Source organism: Juglans regia, chromosome 13, assembly GCF_001411555.2.
Source record: "Juglans regia cultivar Chandler chromosome 13, Walnut 2.0, whole genome shotgun sequence".
NCBI lineage: Eukaryota > Viridiplantae > Streptophyta > Magnoliopsida > Fagales > Juglandaceae > Juglans > Juglans regia.
The window spans coordinates 27,214,183-27,232,622 of record NC_049913.1 but is presented as its reverse complement, the minus strand read 5'-3'; the positions used below and the strand labels follow the sequence as shown (position 1 = coordinate 27,232,622).

The window sequence follows — 18,440 nt, the reverse complement described above, 5'->3', positions numbered from 1 at the left end:
TTAATCTTAGTACAAAATACCATGTTTCCAAGAAAATCTAAACCAGCTACTTCATGCGCTCTATGACACAAAGGGTTAGGCCTAGAAATATCAAAATAAGATCTAGTCTCCTACCGACGTCTGGTTTCTCCTCAATCATCTTGATCTACTAGTCCATTAAAATGATAGTGGGTCCACAAAGGGTAAGATTTACTTGAAATCTCAATAAGTTAGACAACCAACGTGCATAGAGATAGATTATGCATGAAGAATGATAAACATGAAATGCATGCAATGCAGAAAAAACTGTATTTGTCTCCCATTCAGATTTCTCAAAAAAGAAAATATAGATTTTTTATGCACATTTTCTTTTAGAGAACATAATTTCACTTCTGTTGTTAAAAACTTATTTTTTCATCACATAAAATCATGTAATTAATGTGACGTATGGTATCATCACAATTCTTCATATGCACTGTGAATACCTGTCAGTGACCGTAGTATAATTCATGTTGAAACTACGTTGTCGATAGACTTGTTCTCAATGCATTGGTGTCGTAACATATATACCCACCAGTATTAGGTATTGTAACGTATGACTTTGCTCCGACGTTCTTTAAAAAAAATCCATTCGAAGTGTGTTGACTGTTCTTCGTCAACCCAGGGGTTACCACTTCATATTTAATTACTTCAAAGTAGACAAATGACTTACACCAAGATACTTCCCCATCCTATCCTTTAGGGTTGTGATAAATTAATTTTTCATGCAATGCTTTTTAAAGAAATGATTTTTTATGATATGCATGTATGTGACACATTTCAAAAATGATAGTTGTATACAAAATGACAATATGGAACATAAGATATGAAATTTCATGCTCAAAATGACAGTTATAAAATAAATGCAGCATTTATTAATAGATCATAAATAATAATCAAAGTGTAAGTTAGAGGTCGATTTATAGACTGTTGAAGTTGGAAGTGAGGTAATGGATGTGATAAAAAAAATTGCACTAAGTTAGAATCTATACTATCTTAAAGAAAAATAAAATCTTCTAGACAAAGGGAAATAACGAAAAATACCCCTAACTTTCAAATACTACTACTAATGCAAATGCTCTCCAACCTTAACTAGAATCCATAGTCCTCATATCTTGCATGTTCTAAGATCATATATGCCTTAAAAAAAAAAAAAATGATCTTAGCCTATTCATCTTGAATTCGTGGCATGCTCTCTAGTTGATGCCTATATAAAATTTTGACTGTTGATCCTTATGAATGCATGCATGAAAGATTCATCCAAAAAAAGATGATCACCATAAATTCTCAATGAAGAAATAAAAGCTTAACCTTGAGCAAGTTCATCCCAACACTTAGTCATGCCTAATAAAATCCTTAAATTCTAACTAAATCTCAAGTGATGCATGATATGACCTCTCTATCAATGACATGCTAGAATTAGCTCATGCATTCTTCTTATCCCAATCAAAACGCTTTCTGAAATGCTCATATTTCAAGCCTAAGTAAAATAAGCTAATTTTCTCAAATGAAGCATGATTAAAAGTCAAACCATACATGCTTTGATGATCAACACAAGATAGAAATTAAAACCTATTATGGCATGTTGAAAACCTCAAACTAAACCTTCAGAAATTATTTTCAGATATACTCGAATCATATCATGAATTATCAAGGCATTCCATAACTAATATCATCACCAAAAATAATTTAAACACTAAACTTATCGACCGATATTTTGGCTTCTAGCTAAACATGGTATCTCATGCTATACTCACCCAAGATTAATACTAACACTGAAAAACACAACTTCACACAAAAACTAAGGTCTAGAGAGAAAAACTTACAATGATTTTGTGGCCCTCCTAAGCTTCCCACTAAAAACTCACAAACTCAAGAACTCACTTAGAACTTCAAGAACACTCAAAGAACAAGGGAAGAGAGGCTCTCAAGAACCCTCAAAGAAGGTTTGAGGAAATGAAGTGAGGAACAAGTGAAGGGAAGCTGAGTTTATATAGGGCTCCAGGGGGTGGTGAGGTGTGGCTAAGAAGGCTTGCCATTGGTTGGTTTGGGAGGTGGGTGATGATGCCGCCTAGAAGCCTCTTGTCATGTGTGGTTGGTTGATTTTTCTTCATCATTGCATCTATGTAGGGCTGGAATGGCTAGGGGAAGAGAGAGAGTTTCCGTGGGGAGTGGACAAAGGGAGGAGAAGTAAATGATGGCATGAAGGCAAGCCATCATGCCGGGTAAGGTGCATTCCCAAGGTCCCGACTCTTTTGTCTTGTTCATTTGGACATGGCTGTTATGCCTACCTTCAAGGCACTCTTAGGTGTCCTGCATAGGAGGTAGACGGTGGGGAATTGGTTGCCGAGTGATAAAGAAATGGCAGCCCAATGAATAAGGTGTTTTAATGGTGGTCGCCAAGATACTCAAAGGTGCATTCGGATTGGTTCAAATTTTAGGGTTTTGGCTAGGGTTTTTGAAATCAAGCTTTGTAGGAAAGTTTCATGAATATATTCAAGCGAGGGGCACATTAGTCCGTTGCACACAAAAGTACACGTGGGTGTCGATTGGGGTGAATTCAGATTTTGACGATTGGGGTGAATTCGGATTTTGACATGTCATTATCTTAAATGACATGTATAAAGGTTTAACTAAGGTCCTAATATGTTCTAAGAATAATGGAAATGGATACCCAAACAAAGAAATTTTAGAACAAAAGGATGATAAATGATAAGAATAAAAATCTAACTTAAAACATGGTTTCAAGATTACTAATTGCGTCGTGATCGATCAATGCTGTTAACCAAAATTCCAAACTTAATTTAATTCTTTCTAAAGCTCTTAGGGTCGTGGACTACTCTAATGAGCCAATCTTCTAAATTATAGTGTTGATCTAAGAGTTAATCTATAAGCATAAATAGGCAAGGTGTTACACTTTTATATGCCATTTTGATTTCCTCTCACACTTCATCTTGGAAATGGATGAAATTCATGCATGGGCGCCATGTGGCATGCCCTTCATCATTTGGCCGATCCCTCTCTTCATCTTCCCATATATTTGTTTTCCTTGGGAACTCAAATGTGTCTTGACAAGTGGCGTGTAAGGCTTGCCATAATGCCTCTTCACGCCCCTCCTCTGTGTCTAGGTTCAATGAACCTTTGGGGCTTAAAGGTCTTTTCACAAAAATCCTAATCATTCTTTGAGAAGGTGGGCATGTGCATGCTTGCCACATGGCAAGGGCGTGTGGATGTGTGTGTTGGTTGGCCGCCCATCTCAATTTCCCACAAGACCTATCCTCTTATCTAGATACTTGGGGTATCATGTGGTGCACATTTCCTAGGCATCATTTCCTTTTCCCCATGACCCTTCTTCTATAATTCCCAAGTGAGTGAGATGTCGCATGTGTGAGGGAGAGTGGTGTGGTGGCCGAAACCTAGGGACTAGAGTTTTGTTTTATCTCATGAACCTCTTCCAATTCCAATCATATCCATCTTCAAAAAGTCCCTTACATGAACGATACTTGGCAAAAAGGTGGTTGGAACCCCTTAGGTAGGCGTGAATCTCTCTTGGAACTGAAACCCTAATCTCTTGGCGGAATGTGCCTTAGCCTCTTGAGCTCCCCTATGCGCCACTTTCCCATGCAAATCTTCTTGGAACTCACATGGCTTTGACAAGTGGCATGAAAAATGTGGGTGGTTAGTGAGTGGGTGCATAGGCCGAATGATCCCTGGTCTTCGATAGGTGCCTCATGATTGTTTTCGTCTAGAAACTTTTCCTATCCATCTTCATGTATAAGTGTCAAAATCTGGTGTCCCTTTGTCGTGGTTGGTGTGCTAGGATTTTTAGGTTACCGAAAACCTAAGTCTCTGACCCCTTCTTCCCACAATCTTGTCTAGATTCAATGGGCTAAAGGTTTTGTGTGTTGGGCGTGTGTTCCCTTCTTCCACTAGGGTTTTAGGCTCTAGCCCAATGGGCTGGCTAAATTCCTAAGGCCTTGTTGGACCTATCTTATGGGCTTAGATGCCTAATGCATTAGAACTAAATAGGGTCCAAGGTTTGTAAGTACTCTACACCTCTGCATGGCCCAAAAATTAAACATAAACTGGTGACAAAATACAGGCGAAGACTTGGCTAAGTCCGAGTTGTCACATAGTCTAATATCCCAAACAAATTGCAAACAACATTTAGGTCTGAGCGAGAGGTGGATGTTGTCCAGTGATACCCCTAGAAATATTGGGAAGCATCAAGCGACGTATGACCTAGACCCTGAAAAGGGCTTCGGGATGCGGCGAATGTGATTCTCGGAAGGTGACACGAGGAGCATTTTTGGGAGCCATTCCCTAGGGTTTAAACTTCGTTGGAAGATGGGTGAGTAGGAATAGGAAAGGGAAAATGTAGGAACAGTGGAAAGGGAAGAAATGACGAAGTTGAAAGAGTATGATTGCTAACCTAGGTTAGGGATATAAATAGGTCTTTTGAACTGATTGGATGCTACTAGTGGGAAGGGTGACAAGTGTCAAACAAGGTGGGGTGCTAGGAACAAGGCCCATAACTGCAACTGCACGAGGGGACATGGAAGACAAATCGCTACATGTTACTCTAGGCATGGAAGTGTGAGCTATTGTGGGCAATGAATGTGGGGATATGGAAACATCACGGAACAGAAGGAATAATTGACACCACTCACACGGTAAGAATTGTCAAGGTAACTGGAAGGAATATTTCTCCCTTTCACAGGATTGGGCCTGTGTCCATAACGTTTTTGGGCCTGGGAATGAGCAGATATAATCCAGCCTAATATCGCAAGTAGAAGGCCTCATCCCGAGTAACACACGAGAATTCATGCCACATTAAATTTGCCAGCATGGAGTGCGAACATGGAATCCCCATAAAAGATCCTATTGTCATGATTGCCACATTAAATGTAGCAGTATGGTAACTTCATTAGACAAGACTCCAACAAGGAGGATACAAATAGTAGGAAGCCTGTAACAACATGGGGTTAATCAGTCTTAACTTGCTCTTTGCTCTTTCTCTCTTCTCTCCAACAATTAATATATTCTGACTTTGACTTCGGAGGTATCATGGCCACACCCGACCACCACATTCTTCTCTTTTACAGGCACTCGGGGCGGTTTGGGGCTAGTGGTTACAAAACTCGCTTTAACAATGGGATTCAATTACTAAGCATAATCCTACACTTAGCGACTAAGATAAGTCCTAATCTTTTTGTTAGTCCTAATCCTTTTGTCACACCCTTACTTTGATGGCATCAACTACTCTTATTGGAAAGTTTGAATAAAAACTTTTCTAAAATTAATAGATGAACGAGTGTGGATGAGTGTTAAAGAAACGTTGGAATAAATGAATATAAACAATTTTTTATGGTATTGAGATTCCAAAAGATGTAGACAAAGTGAGCAAAAGATGAAATAAAAGAATGTAATTGGACTAGCAAGGGCATCAATGCAAATACTTATGAGTTTTCTCTCTTGTAGAGTTTAAACGAATCTGCATGGGATATAACTAGTAAAGAGGTATCGAAAATATGAGAAGTCACCCACGAGGGAACTAGGTCGGTTAAAAAACTCTAGCTTCAAATGTTTATTGCCCGTTTTGAAAAAATTTAGGATGAATGCTGATAAATGCTTTGATGAGTTTTATCCAAAACAAAATGATATCGTCAATTCAAGCTTTAATTTAGGTAAAAATATTCTTGAACATCAGATAATGAGAACAGTCCTCATAACTCCTACGAGAGAGGTTTAAACCCAAAGTGACGACAATAGAAAAGAGTAAAGAGTTGGAATACTCTGAAAATTAAAGAGTTGGTTAGATGCTTTCAATCTTATGAACACGCAATTTCCCAATCAAAGAAGAGTCTATTGAATCCTATGAGGATGATGAAGTAGAAGACTATTTGTTAGAAAATTCAGGAAAATATCTTTTCTCTTAAGAAGGGTAAAAACCAATCAAGGAATAAATGAGTGATTTTAGATTCTGAAATAATTCTTCTATTGAGATTCCATTTTATTAACAAAATTGTTCTGTTCATTGTTTTTATTGTTTTTGCTTGGATACAAGGGTCTCTTGATTTGTTAATTTCTGTTGTGTTGGCTGGAAAGACCAAGTCCTTATTTTTAAGTCTAATTTATTCGAAATTTGTTGGTTTCAAATTCTTTATTGGATGATTTGAAAATGAATGGGCTTATCATTAAAACGATTTAAAATCCCTAGTCAATAAACAGAATTTGCAACCAAAAATTTGAAGTGATTAAAAATTTAAAATACTGTTTGAATTTGATCAAAATCTAAATCAAATCTCTAGCTTTTATGCCCTAAATGTGGGAATTTTAAAAGATCAAATCCAAATCATTTCTAAAATTTATCTATCCAAACGACATCATTTAACTAAAAAAAAATTATATTCATCATCTCACACATCACACACCACACACCACTTTTTTTTTATTATTATTTTTTTATCTTATCAAATATGTGATCTATAGATGATGAATAAAAGAATCCAATAAGTTTAAGAAGACTAAAACCCAAAATAAAATTTAAAAATAAAAAAAATAAAAAAGTGTGTTGTGTGTGGAGATGATGAGTAGCAAAACTCTTAAGACCTTATTTGGATTTAGAGATGAGTTTAGATGAGTTGAGATGGCTTGTAAATAATAAAATAAAATATTATTATTTTTATATTATTATTATTATTTTAAAATTTTACAAAAATTAATTTATTTATTATATTTTGTGTGCGAATTTAAAAAAAATTATAATAATAAATTGAGATAAATTGAAGCGAGTCTCCAATCCAACCCGGGGCTAAAAGTGGCCATGCTTTATGTTAAGTATTCGGTAATCAAAGACGCAATCCCGCCGTGCGAGGACAAAAGCTAACAACATCATTGGTCTATTGCTTCTTATGTTTGCTTTCAGTATCATGCAAAGCATCACCTCTCACGATCTTATAACAGTCAACGACAGAAATGGAGAATGCATGCAGTATCTAACATGCAAATAATGATAGTCTATATTTAGATTGCGCACCAACCACTTTTGATGAATCTGGCTAGTATTATCCCTCAAATCATTATCTTGATGTGCCTGAATATTGCAAGCATGAACATGAAATGTTTGGTCATCCATGTGCAGCCTGACCATTAATTCAGCAGTCTACCTAGTTGGGTCATATTCACTCACACAGCTTTCGGCTTTTGGAGTCCCATTTTGTCTGCCACATTCACGTGAAAACAGAAAACCCCAAAGATTTCTGCCATAATTAAGGGAGGGGAAGGGGACCCATTTACGCTGCTACCATAGACCGGATTAATTTAACAAGAGCCAACCACCAATTCAACTGAATAAATAAGATCAAAAGCTCTGATCCCCGAAAAAAAAAAAAAAAAAAGGGAAGAAAAATGGCAACCCTCGTTCTTATGCAAGTGTGAAACATTCTATTCACATCAACAGCAAGCATACATTTATTAACCAGAAATTATTGAACTACCCATTTCTACTCCAACGAAGAATATGCTAATTAAGTCAATCTTAGGAAATACAAAAATCAACCAAATGCCTCATGTTAATAACACAGCAACCATCACTCCCAACTAACCCAACTAAATCCCAACTTGGGGTTTACATGGGAGAGAGATTTTACGTTTGGAATTTTAGTAGCTGCTGTATTTCTGTTTTGGAGCCTTAGTAAAACCAAAATTGTAGAAGCGACAAATGAAAATAGACAGAGATTGCATAAGAAATGAAAGCAACGAAAAGGAAGTATGGAACATTGATTTTGTTAAGCATCAAAATAGAGGAGCCCTCCTAGGAATACCTTTCCTCTTATGCGTTCGCTTTGTTGGCTTCAAAGCCGAACTTACCCCAGCTTTTATCTCCTCAGATGAATCAGCCACTGAGATTGATGATTCCATTTCATTTGTGTTTGTTTCTTGATGAGAGTTTTCCTTTGAAGACATGTCCATTTCTGGAATTGGGGTGGGGATCAAATCTTGGCTTTGATCCTTGGGCTTCACTGAAACGGCTGAGACCTGAAAACATGTACAGCATGAGAATAGCTAATGATTTTGACCGTTCCAGCAAAGGGCATATCATTCATTGCCTTTTATGCCTTCATGACCTTTCCAAGTGGAGTTCAAGAAATAAGTATTATGGTCTTTACCTTGCATGCAACGGAACAGAAGTAACTAGGAAGGTCCTGCAGGAATCTCCCACAACCTTCGCAAGCACAACCGGACTTATATTTAGTTGATGATTTTGTATCTTTGGATTGAGGACGAGAATTCAGATGCACGACTTTTTTGCCATTGATTTTATATGTCTGCCAAATCAAATCATCATTAGATAAAGTAGATGTTGCTGTAATCATTCCTATACAGGAAAAAGAATAAAAAGCTACAAGTAATCACCGATTGAAGCTATCATGAGGAAAGCCATATACTTAAATTAGCTCTCAATAAGAAGACTATCATCAGGAATATGAGATGAATGTACACCAAATCAGCAACAAAATTCAAACTCTGATTTCTAAGTAGTAACTAAGACAATACCAATCAAAGATTTAATTCAAATTAAAATGTTAATTCATTCTACAAACCAACAATGTATAATGACTTGAAAAAATATAATCAGTGACAGATTGAACAAAGAAGGTTGGAGGTTTTAGAACTTAACTAATAACAATGCACCACTAGAAGTGTATCAATAAACTCCATTACCCAATTCAAAGAATCACAACCCCAGAAATGCATGTTCACTATAATTAACAAAACAATTGCCACAAAAATTTTATGAATACATTCAGTGCTAAATTAGAGTCCAATAAGATTGATAAAATTGCAGAAAAACCTGAATATTTGAGCAGTCAAGATGTTTCTGTATTTCTTGAAGGCGGACAACATCATTGTAGACATATTTGCAGATTTGAAGCTGCTGGTGGGAGCGATGAGCTTCCATACAATGCCTACAACATCCAAGACTACAATCGATGCAAAATACGTTTTCTTCATTTCTGTGAAGCTCTTTATGATGAATGCAAGAACCAAAGAATTTGCTATCCAAAAGGGTACTAAGCCAGTCTGTCTTCATTTCTTTAGATAAAAGCTGCAACTACCTGGAGAAGCCAATACATCCGTTGCATTAACTTCAGAAAATGCTTCTAAAAAAAATAAAGAAATAAATAATCAGCAGAAGCTTCAATATTCAATAGTCAAACTTTACCACTAAAGTGTATGTTTTAGTCATAAAGCTCAAGAAATTAAATCAAAATTTGCACAACCCCAATGAGGAACCGAAAACCAACATAAACCATTACAATTCCAATCATTTTAAGACTTCAAAATCAATAATAAAGTGTACGTGTCTTGCTCATAAAAGTAACGAGACTTCAATGAAACTCATAAGACACAACCTTCTAAGAAATCTAAAGCTAATATAAATCAATTAACTTCAACATTTGAGATTTAAAGCGTAGTGGTCAAATTTATGAAAACCAAATGAATCGACATGTACCACTACATATAATCAAAGAAAACGCAAATAACTGGGTTAGTTTAATCGAGATGTGCTTTTTGTAGTCATAACACTACGTATACTAGTAGAAGGTAAATTTAAGTAACCCTTATTTGTCTTTTCTTTCGGCAACTAGAATTGATATTAATTACCAAAGAAAGTTTTCTCGGCAGTCAAAGAAATTCAATCATGGTGGAATAAAAAAAAAATTAAAATTTATAAGCGAAGGAACTATTGTCTGATCAAGAACTCTGCGATCAAAAAGAAGAATAAAAATGAAAACTTTGAGAATCCAATAACCAAAGAACGAAAAGAGAGTGACATTCTTACCATTTGAGACCGAATTTGCTGTAATTGCAAACCCAAAAAAGAAAGAATTCTCAACAATTCAGATGGAAGGAAGAGGAACCCACCAAGAAAATTGGGTAATCTGTAGAGAGAAAAAAAAAATCCAGAGATAGAAGAAAATTAAGTAGAAATCGAAAGTGAAAAAGAAAAATCTTTGGGGTGTGAGAGTTATACTTGCACTTAATAGAGAAGAGGTGGCCAAGTACTACTATCGGCGGGAAGGCGAATATCCTGCAACCCTTGGATTCGAAATCATCGAAAGGTCAAGATTTTAGACTGTTGTCTTCATTATAGTAACAGTGTGGGCCATCTGATTTTCTCGTGGGACCATCTGATTTTAAGGCCAACAAAATAAAAGGTATAAAAAGGGTTGAAAAATTGCATCGACATGATTTATTAGACTTTCCCGCCTCCGAGATTTTCGGCTTCTTGTTCTTTTGGTAGCGCCGTTTCAGTGACCTTTTTTTATCTTTTACTTTTTATTTTTTTCTATCTTCTTCATCTTTTTAAACTTCCGAATTTAGTGAGAATTCTGGTATTAATAAATAGAAAAATAATTTAACTTTACATAAATACACTTATTTTAAAACATAATTATATAAAAGATTATAGAAGAGTAATACAAGGTACAATAGACAAATTGCATACGAGCATTTTATAAAAAAGTGGGTCACATTAATAAAAAATAGTTTCTTTTACATTTTTTTAGGTAGGGTCCATTTTTTTTACAAAAACTTATATGAGACTTGTCTATTTGAGGTTTGTACAAATCATTTTTCTATAAAAAAAAATTGTGCCTACATCTGTACTTGAATAAAAATTTTATTATTGGTCATTTTATTAAAAATTTGTGTTTGTCATCTATTTAAAAAGACACGTTTTATAGGCTCGTGAGAAAGTAAGGAACTATGCACTAACCACGATCTCTCTCGTCATGAGAGTCTGTTTCTCTCTTGATGAGAGTCTCATTTCTTCTTCTGAGATTTTCTTCTTGTCTCTAGTACAAGATTTCTGTGTTGTTCTAGTCGATTTACTTCCAATCATTTATGTTATTTGCAGCAACTAGGGTTTCGTAGGAATCAAGAAGTGTCTCAAGGCCTTAATGTAATTTTCTTTATTAAGTCAGGGTATTATAGTCTGTTTATTATTGTTGGTTTCCATTGGGTTAGAGTTATGGGCTGTAGGCTTGACTGAGTCCAATTTTTGTTTTAGTGGTCAGTTAATAGAAATATGGGTAATGTTTTTGGGTTGAGCCAACGTGTAGGAAGTGGGTTGTTCTACTTGTAGTCTTATTTAATATTTGTAAGTCTGTCGAATGAAGTAATGCATGATATCTTTTTCAATCTCAAATTCTGAGTTTGAGGCCCTTGGCACCTCGAATAGCCAAAGACATTTACATGATTAATTTCATCAATTATCAAGAATCATAATAGTGGTCTCAAAGCCGCATCCTGTGACATGGCAAAAGGCACTCGACAGACCCAGTTAGCAGAAGCAGTAGTGTCATTCAAGGGGGAGAATCTGCACTTGAGGGAAGAACAAGAAAGGCAAAAAAAGCTTGTTAGAGGCAGTGCTATAGCAAATTAATAATCTGGCTTCTAGCTATGAATAATTGGCAGTAATAGCTGGAAATCATCATTTGGGTGAATGGTCCTCAAATATGAATGCTAAGGTTAATAATAAGTATTTGTTTGAGGGAAATAGGGGGATACAAGCCATATCACTTAGGTTGGATTTTCTTAAGTTTGATGGGGCAGAGCCAATGGAATGGGTTCTTAAGGCTTAATAGGTTTTTGCATATTATAACACACTTGATAATCAAATGTTACAAATAACCTTCTTTCACAAGGAGGGCAAGGCCCTCTCTTGGTATTGTTGGCTCGTGGACTCAAGCCCAATTCACACTTGGGATGAGTTTGTATCAGCCTTGAAGGTAAGATTTGGGCCATCAGCTTATGAGGATCCTGCTGGGTAATTTACTAAATCAAGGCAGACCAATACAGTAGAGGAGTATTAGACATAATTTGAAGCATTGTCTAATAAGATAAGGGGAATAACAGAGGAATTTCGTATTAGTACCTTCTTGAGTAGATTGAGGGATGATCTGAGAATCATAATTACTATGTTTTAACCTTCCACATTGTCTGCTGCTTTTGGTTTAGCAAGGTTGCAATAGGAGGTGTTGCGATGGGCCCAAGGTGTTTTTCCCAGATCTCATAACCAAAACACTCTTTACCCTAACATCCCACTAAAACTACATGCACCCAGCCCAATCTTGAGACTTCTAGCCGCACCAAACAGACCAAACCTGAGACCCATACAACCCAATTTTCCTAGAAAATCCAACCTACCAATCAGAAGAATCACCCCCATTCAAATGCAAGAAAAAATAAAAAAAGGGTTATGCTATTACTGTGATGAGAAATTCCACCCTGGGCATAGATTCAATAAACCCAGGGTTTTTCTGTTAGACGGTACGAGAGTTGAAGAAGAGGAGGAAGAAGAAAAAGTTGAAACTATGGGGAAGGAAGTAGGAGAGTTGTTAAGGATTTCACTCCATGCTATTGTTGGATCTTTAGCCCCAAAAGCTATGAGATTACAAGGAGAAATTAACCAACAGAAGGTGTTGTTTTGATAGATACAGGGAATACTCATATTTTTATTGATCCATATGTAGCAAGGAAGGCTAAACTGTCAATAGTAGACATCCATTTAATAGTGAAAGTAGTAAATGGAGTCACTCTTCCTTGCAATGGTCACTGTAAGGCAGTCCCTATTTTGTTGCAAGAATTTAAATTTTTAGCTGATCTTTATTTATTAACACTTGGTGGATGTGATGTGGTATTGGGTGTTAATTGGCTAAGAAGTTTGGGTTCAATTTTGTGGAATTTTTCTGATTTAACCATGCAGTTCCATTTGGGTGACATTTATGTAAAGTTACAGGGAATTAAAATACCCACTAGAAGCATTGTAGAAGAGCACCAGATTAAAACACTAAAGGGTTCGACTAAAGGCTTGTGGTTGCAGGTGCTGGAAGGCATTAAGGAAAGTTGTCAAAATGAGGAGTTGCCTGAAATGAAGCAAGTATTGTAGAAATTTCAAGGGGTTTTTGCTAAACCTTTTGGTTTACCCCCTTCCAGGAGCTTTGATCATAGGATACAACTACAAGATGGGGCTACACTTACTTGTGTGAGGCCTTATAGGTACCCTTATTATCAAAAAGAAGAAATAGAGAAGTTGGTGGCTGGATTGCTAAGGAGTGGCAGCATAAGGAGCAGCCAAAGTCCTTACTCTTCCCCTGTCTTATTAGTAAGAAAGGCGGATGGTAGTTGAAGAATGTGCGTGGACTATCGTGCTCTCGGCAATGATACCATAATAAATACCCAATTCCTAGTATTGATGAATTACTAGATGAGTCGGGAGGGGTAGTGATATTCTAAACTTGATTTACGTTCGACGTATCACCAAATCTGAATGAATCCTGATGATGTCCCCAAGATTGCCTTTCGGACCCATGAGGGTCATTATGAATTTTTTATAATGTCTTTTAGGCTTACAAATGCTATCTCAACATTTCAAGGGGTTATGAATGAAGCTTTTAAGCCTTATTTAAGGAAATTTGTGCTAGATTTCTTCGATGAAATCCTAGTTTACAGCAAATCCTTGCATGAATGCTCTCTCAACATTTCAAAGGGTTATGAATGAAGCTTTTAAACCTTATTTAAGGAAATTTTTGCTAGATTTCTTCGATGAAATCCTAGTTTACAGCAAATCCTTGCAGGAGCATTTACAACATCTTACTATGGTGCTAGAAATCTTACAGCTTGAAAAAATTTTTGCAAAAAAATCCAAGTGTATTTTGGCAGCAAGGAGGTGGAGTATTTGTGACACTTGATCTCTAAAGATGGAGTAAGGGCAAACCCTCAGAAACTTACAGCTATGCAAAATTGGTCTATTCCAAAAACTCTCAAGGCCTTAAGAGGTTTTATAGGCCTCACTGGGTATTATTGGAAGTTTGTTTAAGGATATGAAGCCATAGTAGCTCCCCTCACTGTTCTCTTGAAGAAAAATTCTTTTGTTTGGAATGAGAAAGCACAAGAAGTCTTTGACAAACTTAAGGAAGCTATGGTGAGTCCTCCTATTCTAAGGTTACCTAATTTTACCAAACTTTTTTGTGGAAGTGATGCATTAGGGGAGGCCTTGGGAGTTGTCCTAAAGCAAGAAGGGCAACCAATCGCATATTTCAACCAAGCTCTCAATGGGAAGAATCTGACTCTATCTACTTATGAAAATGAACTATTGGCTTTGGTGATGGCAATAAGGAAGTGGAGGCATTATCTATTGGGGCAATCATTCAAAGTATGTACTGACTAGCAGACATTAAAATACCTGCTAGAACAGAGAGTGGGGACACCAGCACAACAAAAATGGATCTCTACGCTACTGGGGTATGACTTCTCAGTGGAATACAAGAGTGGGAAAACTAATGTGGTGGTTGATGCTCTCTCACGGGTCCGATTCCATGACCTGAGAGTGGTAAACTAAGCATTTGAATGTTCTAATATTTTCAAACTATAACCTGATATGTTCAATGTTTGACTACATGATTACATAACTCACAGCATTTACATGTTCATATGGTCCATGAAAAGAAAAGTGTTACAAGTCTCGTGTCACATGTATTTGGGTTGCAAATTGTTTTCAAAGAAAATAGTCTATACATGTTTTATCACGATCCCAAATGCTAGAACAGGGGAATATCCTGGTGGAACTCCTATGTCCACTCTAAAGTGTTTAAAATGGAGTGGTAGCCCCTGTATCAACAAAAAACTATCGGCGAACCTCGAATGGATCATTGTGGTAAGGATGTTGGAGCGGGGTAGCACCTAAAATAGTGGGTGCAACACATTGAAAATACGGTTAATGTGAAATATGCAGGTTGTCGTACCTTCAACTTATATGGTGAAGGCAAAATATGTGAACTACCACAAAAGTTAAAGATTATGACTTAGTCACCACGGTCAAGTGGGTTGTTAGATGATGTGATAACTAGCAGGGAACCAATGGTTCATAGGAGAGCCATGAGGTGTCCAACTATATGTTACAATAAATGAACAAGGCAACGAACTCAAAGATATGTTACATGTGTATTGACCAATGTGAAAAGATGGGAAATATCTTTTATTTTTAAAAGTCAAAGTTGCAGAAGACAAGTTTTATGTCAAGTACATGTCCATGCATTCATTTCATGGTTTGCCTTTATATGTCTATTTTATCTGTTGTATGTTATGTGTTTACTTACTGAGATTTTTCAAAATCTCACCGTAGTAATTTTCACTACGATTCTCAACCCTAAATGGTAGAAGTTGTGGTAGGTATGCAAGATCTTATAGAGCAATGAATGAGATTAATGAGCTGACAGAGGATGAGTTTAAGGCAGTTATAATTTTGCTACCACCATATTGGAGTTCATGGCACAGCGTCTTAAGGACATTCTAGAAGCCTTTAATGAGGCGGGTAGTGGAATGGGCATTTGTCCTCTAGTTATGATGCCCTTTCCTTTATCTACTCCAGTCATCATCCTCTTATTATCTGAGCTTCCACTGACAGCGAATAGGTAAGCTCTCTTCTTCTACGAATTAATGTGGGAAGTTAAGCCCCTACACTCTGCTTTAGCAATAGCTGCCACATTAACCAACTCTTGGCAATTCTCAATCTGGAGATAAGCCACTTAGATGTAGATCCATGGTTGCAAACCCACTTGAAACTTCTGGGCTTGCATCTTCTCATTAGAAATTAGGCGAGGTGCGAACCTCCCCAACTCTATAAATTTGGCAGTATATTGTTCCACAGACATGCTACCTTGTACTAGTGACGCAAACTCCTCCGCCTTGCTTCTTTGATTATGAGAAAAATCGATTATCAAACTCCTCCCTGAATCTTTCCCAAGTTAAGATAGCCAGGGTTCCCAAGCCCTAATTAGAAGTTGCCTCCGTGTATCCCACCATATGCCAGCTTTTCCTTGAAACAGATACCCATCATACAGGACCTTCTAGTCCTTCGTAGGTCCTTTGTTTCCCATGAAGCTTGGGTAGCGGTGCACCAAAAACTTCTCATGGGGGCAACCCCTAACTTCAGGTCTGTGTACGGTCACTTGCTACTATTGTTGATGCTGTATGAGCACCTTTGTTAGTAAACGAAGAGCTTTCGCTATCCCTTGTCCTCCATCCATTGGAGGAATATGTTCCTCCTGATTAGTGCCTCCACATGGGTTTCTCGATACCCTTCTATGCACCATGTGTTACTTCCTAAAACACATGCTTACGATTATTAGATTGAGAATCCCCTTCTCAATCCCAAAAAAAATTTCAAGCACATAAGACAATCCTAGGAGTCCTATCTTCACTTGATCATATCATATACGAATGAATAAACGTCATTTTTCTTGTCTAGCTGCATCTTTATTTAGAGATTCGACTGAATAATTTCCTAAAGTTTACGCAGTCTATAATCTCAAATCTGATGAGATTCATCTCCCAAACTTGCACTTCTAATAAGTTATCACCTTGTATTGAAGGTCTGTGGATTCAATACCTTCAACTCTCATAAAGCTTCATCTCCTAATGTCTCCCATTCAAAAAGGCATATTCAATCTAAGCTCCTTTTTTTAAAGTCGTAGACCCATAATTTCATATATGAGTAAACTTATATATTAAGCCTGTTGAACTTAAAACTTCATATCCTAAAATGAATCCTTCCTTAGAATCTATAATTCTAAAACCTCAACTCTTCCAAATAATCCAAAATCGTTAATTTCCTCCATTTGAGACATCTATTTCCATTCCATGATCTAGAAAACTGGGCCATGTTGTCTCTAGTCTACGGCCAAGGCTGTCATGCTTTCCAACTCCAACTCTTTAGTTCGTTCAAGCCTAAATATTAAAAGTTCAAGCCTAAAAAGAGCACTGAAATTCCAATCCTATTTTTTGCTACAACTCCTAGGGACATTTGGGTTTAACCCAGAGACATATTGTTTTGATACCACCCTGTGACGCCCCAAGATTCAGCTTGAGATTTGACGGAATTTGAAATGTCAGGATATGTAATACAAGGTTACCTGCCCCATTCATGACAGATAATGATGCAACACACCTAACATGCAACTAACAGTATGCAATACTCGCAGTGGATAATTTTTTTTCTTTGAGCAATACTATGTACCGGAATTTATATATCCCAAAACATGCACATGTTTCATAAATTCACATGATAACTGGAATCTAAAAGGTTACAATTCTTGTCCAACAGGTCTGTAACATAAAGAGTATTGGAGACAGCCCTCCATAACTACAGTTTGGAAATAAAAACTATTGTACTAATTCATTGAGCTGTTCACGCATCTCAACTATGATATCCATACTGACGTCTAGAAAAATGGGGAATTCAGAAAAATGGGGGATAGGCTCCATCAACTCTTTGTCTATGCTCCACATTCTATTCGACCTCGTCCAATCTACCATGTGTGGGTTCTCCAAATCCTAACATATCGTGTACCATTCCAAGAGGAATGGTAATTGAGACTACCAAGTGAGATTTGATTACAAATCATAGCAAGTTAACAAATAATTTAAACTGATAGTTTAAAGATGCATGCATGACAGTAAAAGCATGAATGCAAAATTTGAGCATGAGTAACCTTGACGTGACTTGACAGACAACATGACATGTGCTAACATGACTTGAATTGACATGAAATGAAATGAACATGACATAAAGCTGGACGTGAAACAGAACATGAATTGAACTTGAACTAAACATGAACTAAAGTGAGACTAAACATGAACTGAGTTGAACTAAATGTTAACTGAACTGAGATTGAACATGAACTGAACTAAACCAAACGTGAACTGAACTAAACTGGAAATGTTAGCTCATGTAATTGAAATTATGCATTTTGATTAAGAAAATTAGAGTACTCAGGTAGCTCCTACACCTTCATCATGAGTATCCTTTTTGTATTTACGGCAAAATATACTCCTTCACCGTAGTACTGAGCATCACATATGCCTTGACCGCAGTACCAGGAAGACTATATATTCCTTGACCGTAGTATAAATTAACCGATAATAAGAATTCAAATTGAATGTGAATTAATATGGCATGAAATTGAAATTGAAACTTAAACTTGAAATTGACTTGATTAACGTGAAATATTATTTTTGAGACACACTTAGTACTCGAGACATAATGTGATATGAAGCGAAATAACAAATGACCTAACATAACATAATGTGACATGTAAGTGAGATGAATGACATAACATAACATGAAACAAATAGACATTTTGCGACATGACGTAACATGTAATAGATAACATTTTATGATATGATATAACATATAACAGATAAACATTTTGTGACATGGCATAATGTGTAACAGATAAACGTTTTGTAACATGGCATAATATGAAATAGACAAACATTTCGTATCATGGCATAACATGAAGCAGAAAATATTTCGTGACATGACATAACATGAAACAGATACACATTAC

The 18,440-nt window shown here is 36.6% G+C and overlaps 1 protein-coding gene across 2 annotated transcripts; it reads right to left on the bottom strand.

Moving 5' to 3' along the window:
• Positions 1–7,486: 7,486 nt before the first annotated feature.
• Positions 7,487–10,121, bottom strand: LOC109003999. 2 transcript variants are annotated; one of them, XM_018982364.2, is made up of 5 exons: positions 10,061–10,121; positions 9,869–9,968; positions 8,876–9,140; positions 8,190–8,348; positions 7,487–8,058 (listed from the first exon to the last, which is right to left on the bottom strand). In XM_018982364.2, exons 3-5 carry the CDS (start codon positions 9,113–9,115, stop codon positions 7,816–7,818), a joined length of 642 nt encoding a protein of 213 aa, XP_018837909.1. In that variant the 5' UTR covers positions 9,116–9,140; positions 9,869–9,968; positions 10,061–10,121; the 3' UTR covers positions 7,487–7,815. The 2 variants fall into 2 exon arrangements, with proteins under 2 accessions (XP_018837909.1, XP_035540609.1); XM_035684716.1 differs by lacking the exon at positions 10,061–10,121 and having other exon boundaries at positions 8,876–9,185; positions 9,869–10,036.
• Between the last annotated feature and the right edge of the window lie 8,319 nt (positions 10,122–18,440).

What these genes read in the sequence shown, in the direction of transcription:
- LOC109003999 (XM_018982364.2), bottom strand. Translation starts at nt 9,115, where the DNA reads ATGAAGACAGACTGGCTTAGTACCCTTTTGGATAGCAAATTCTTTGGT. An exon ending in TTGACTGCTCAAATATTCAG is followed by an intron (nt 8,349 to 8,875) that starts GTTTTTCTGCAA and finishes TTGATTTGGCAG; the next exon opens with ACATATAAAATCAATGGCAA. An exon ending in TCTGTTCCGTTGCATGCAAG is followed by an intron (nt 8,059 to 8,189) that starts GTAAAGACCATA and finishes ACATGTTTTCAG; the next exon opens with GTCTCAGCCGTTTCAGTGAA.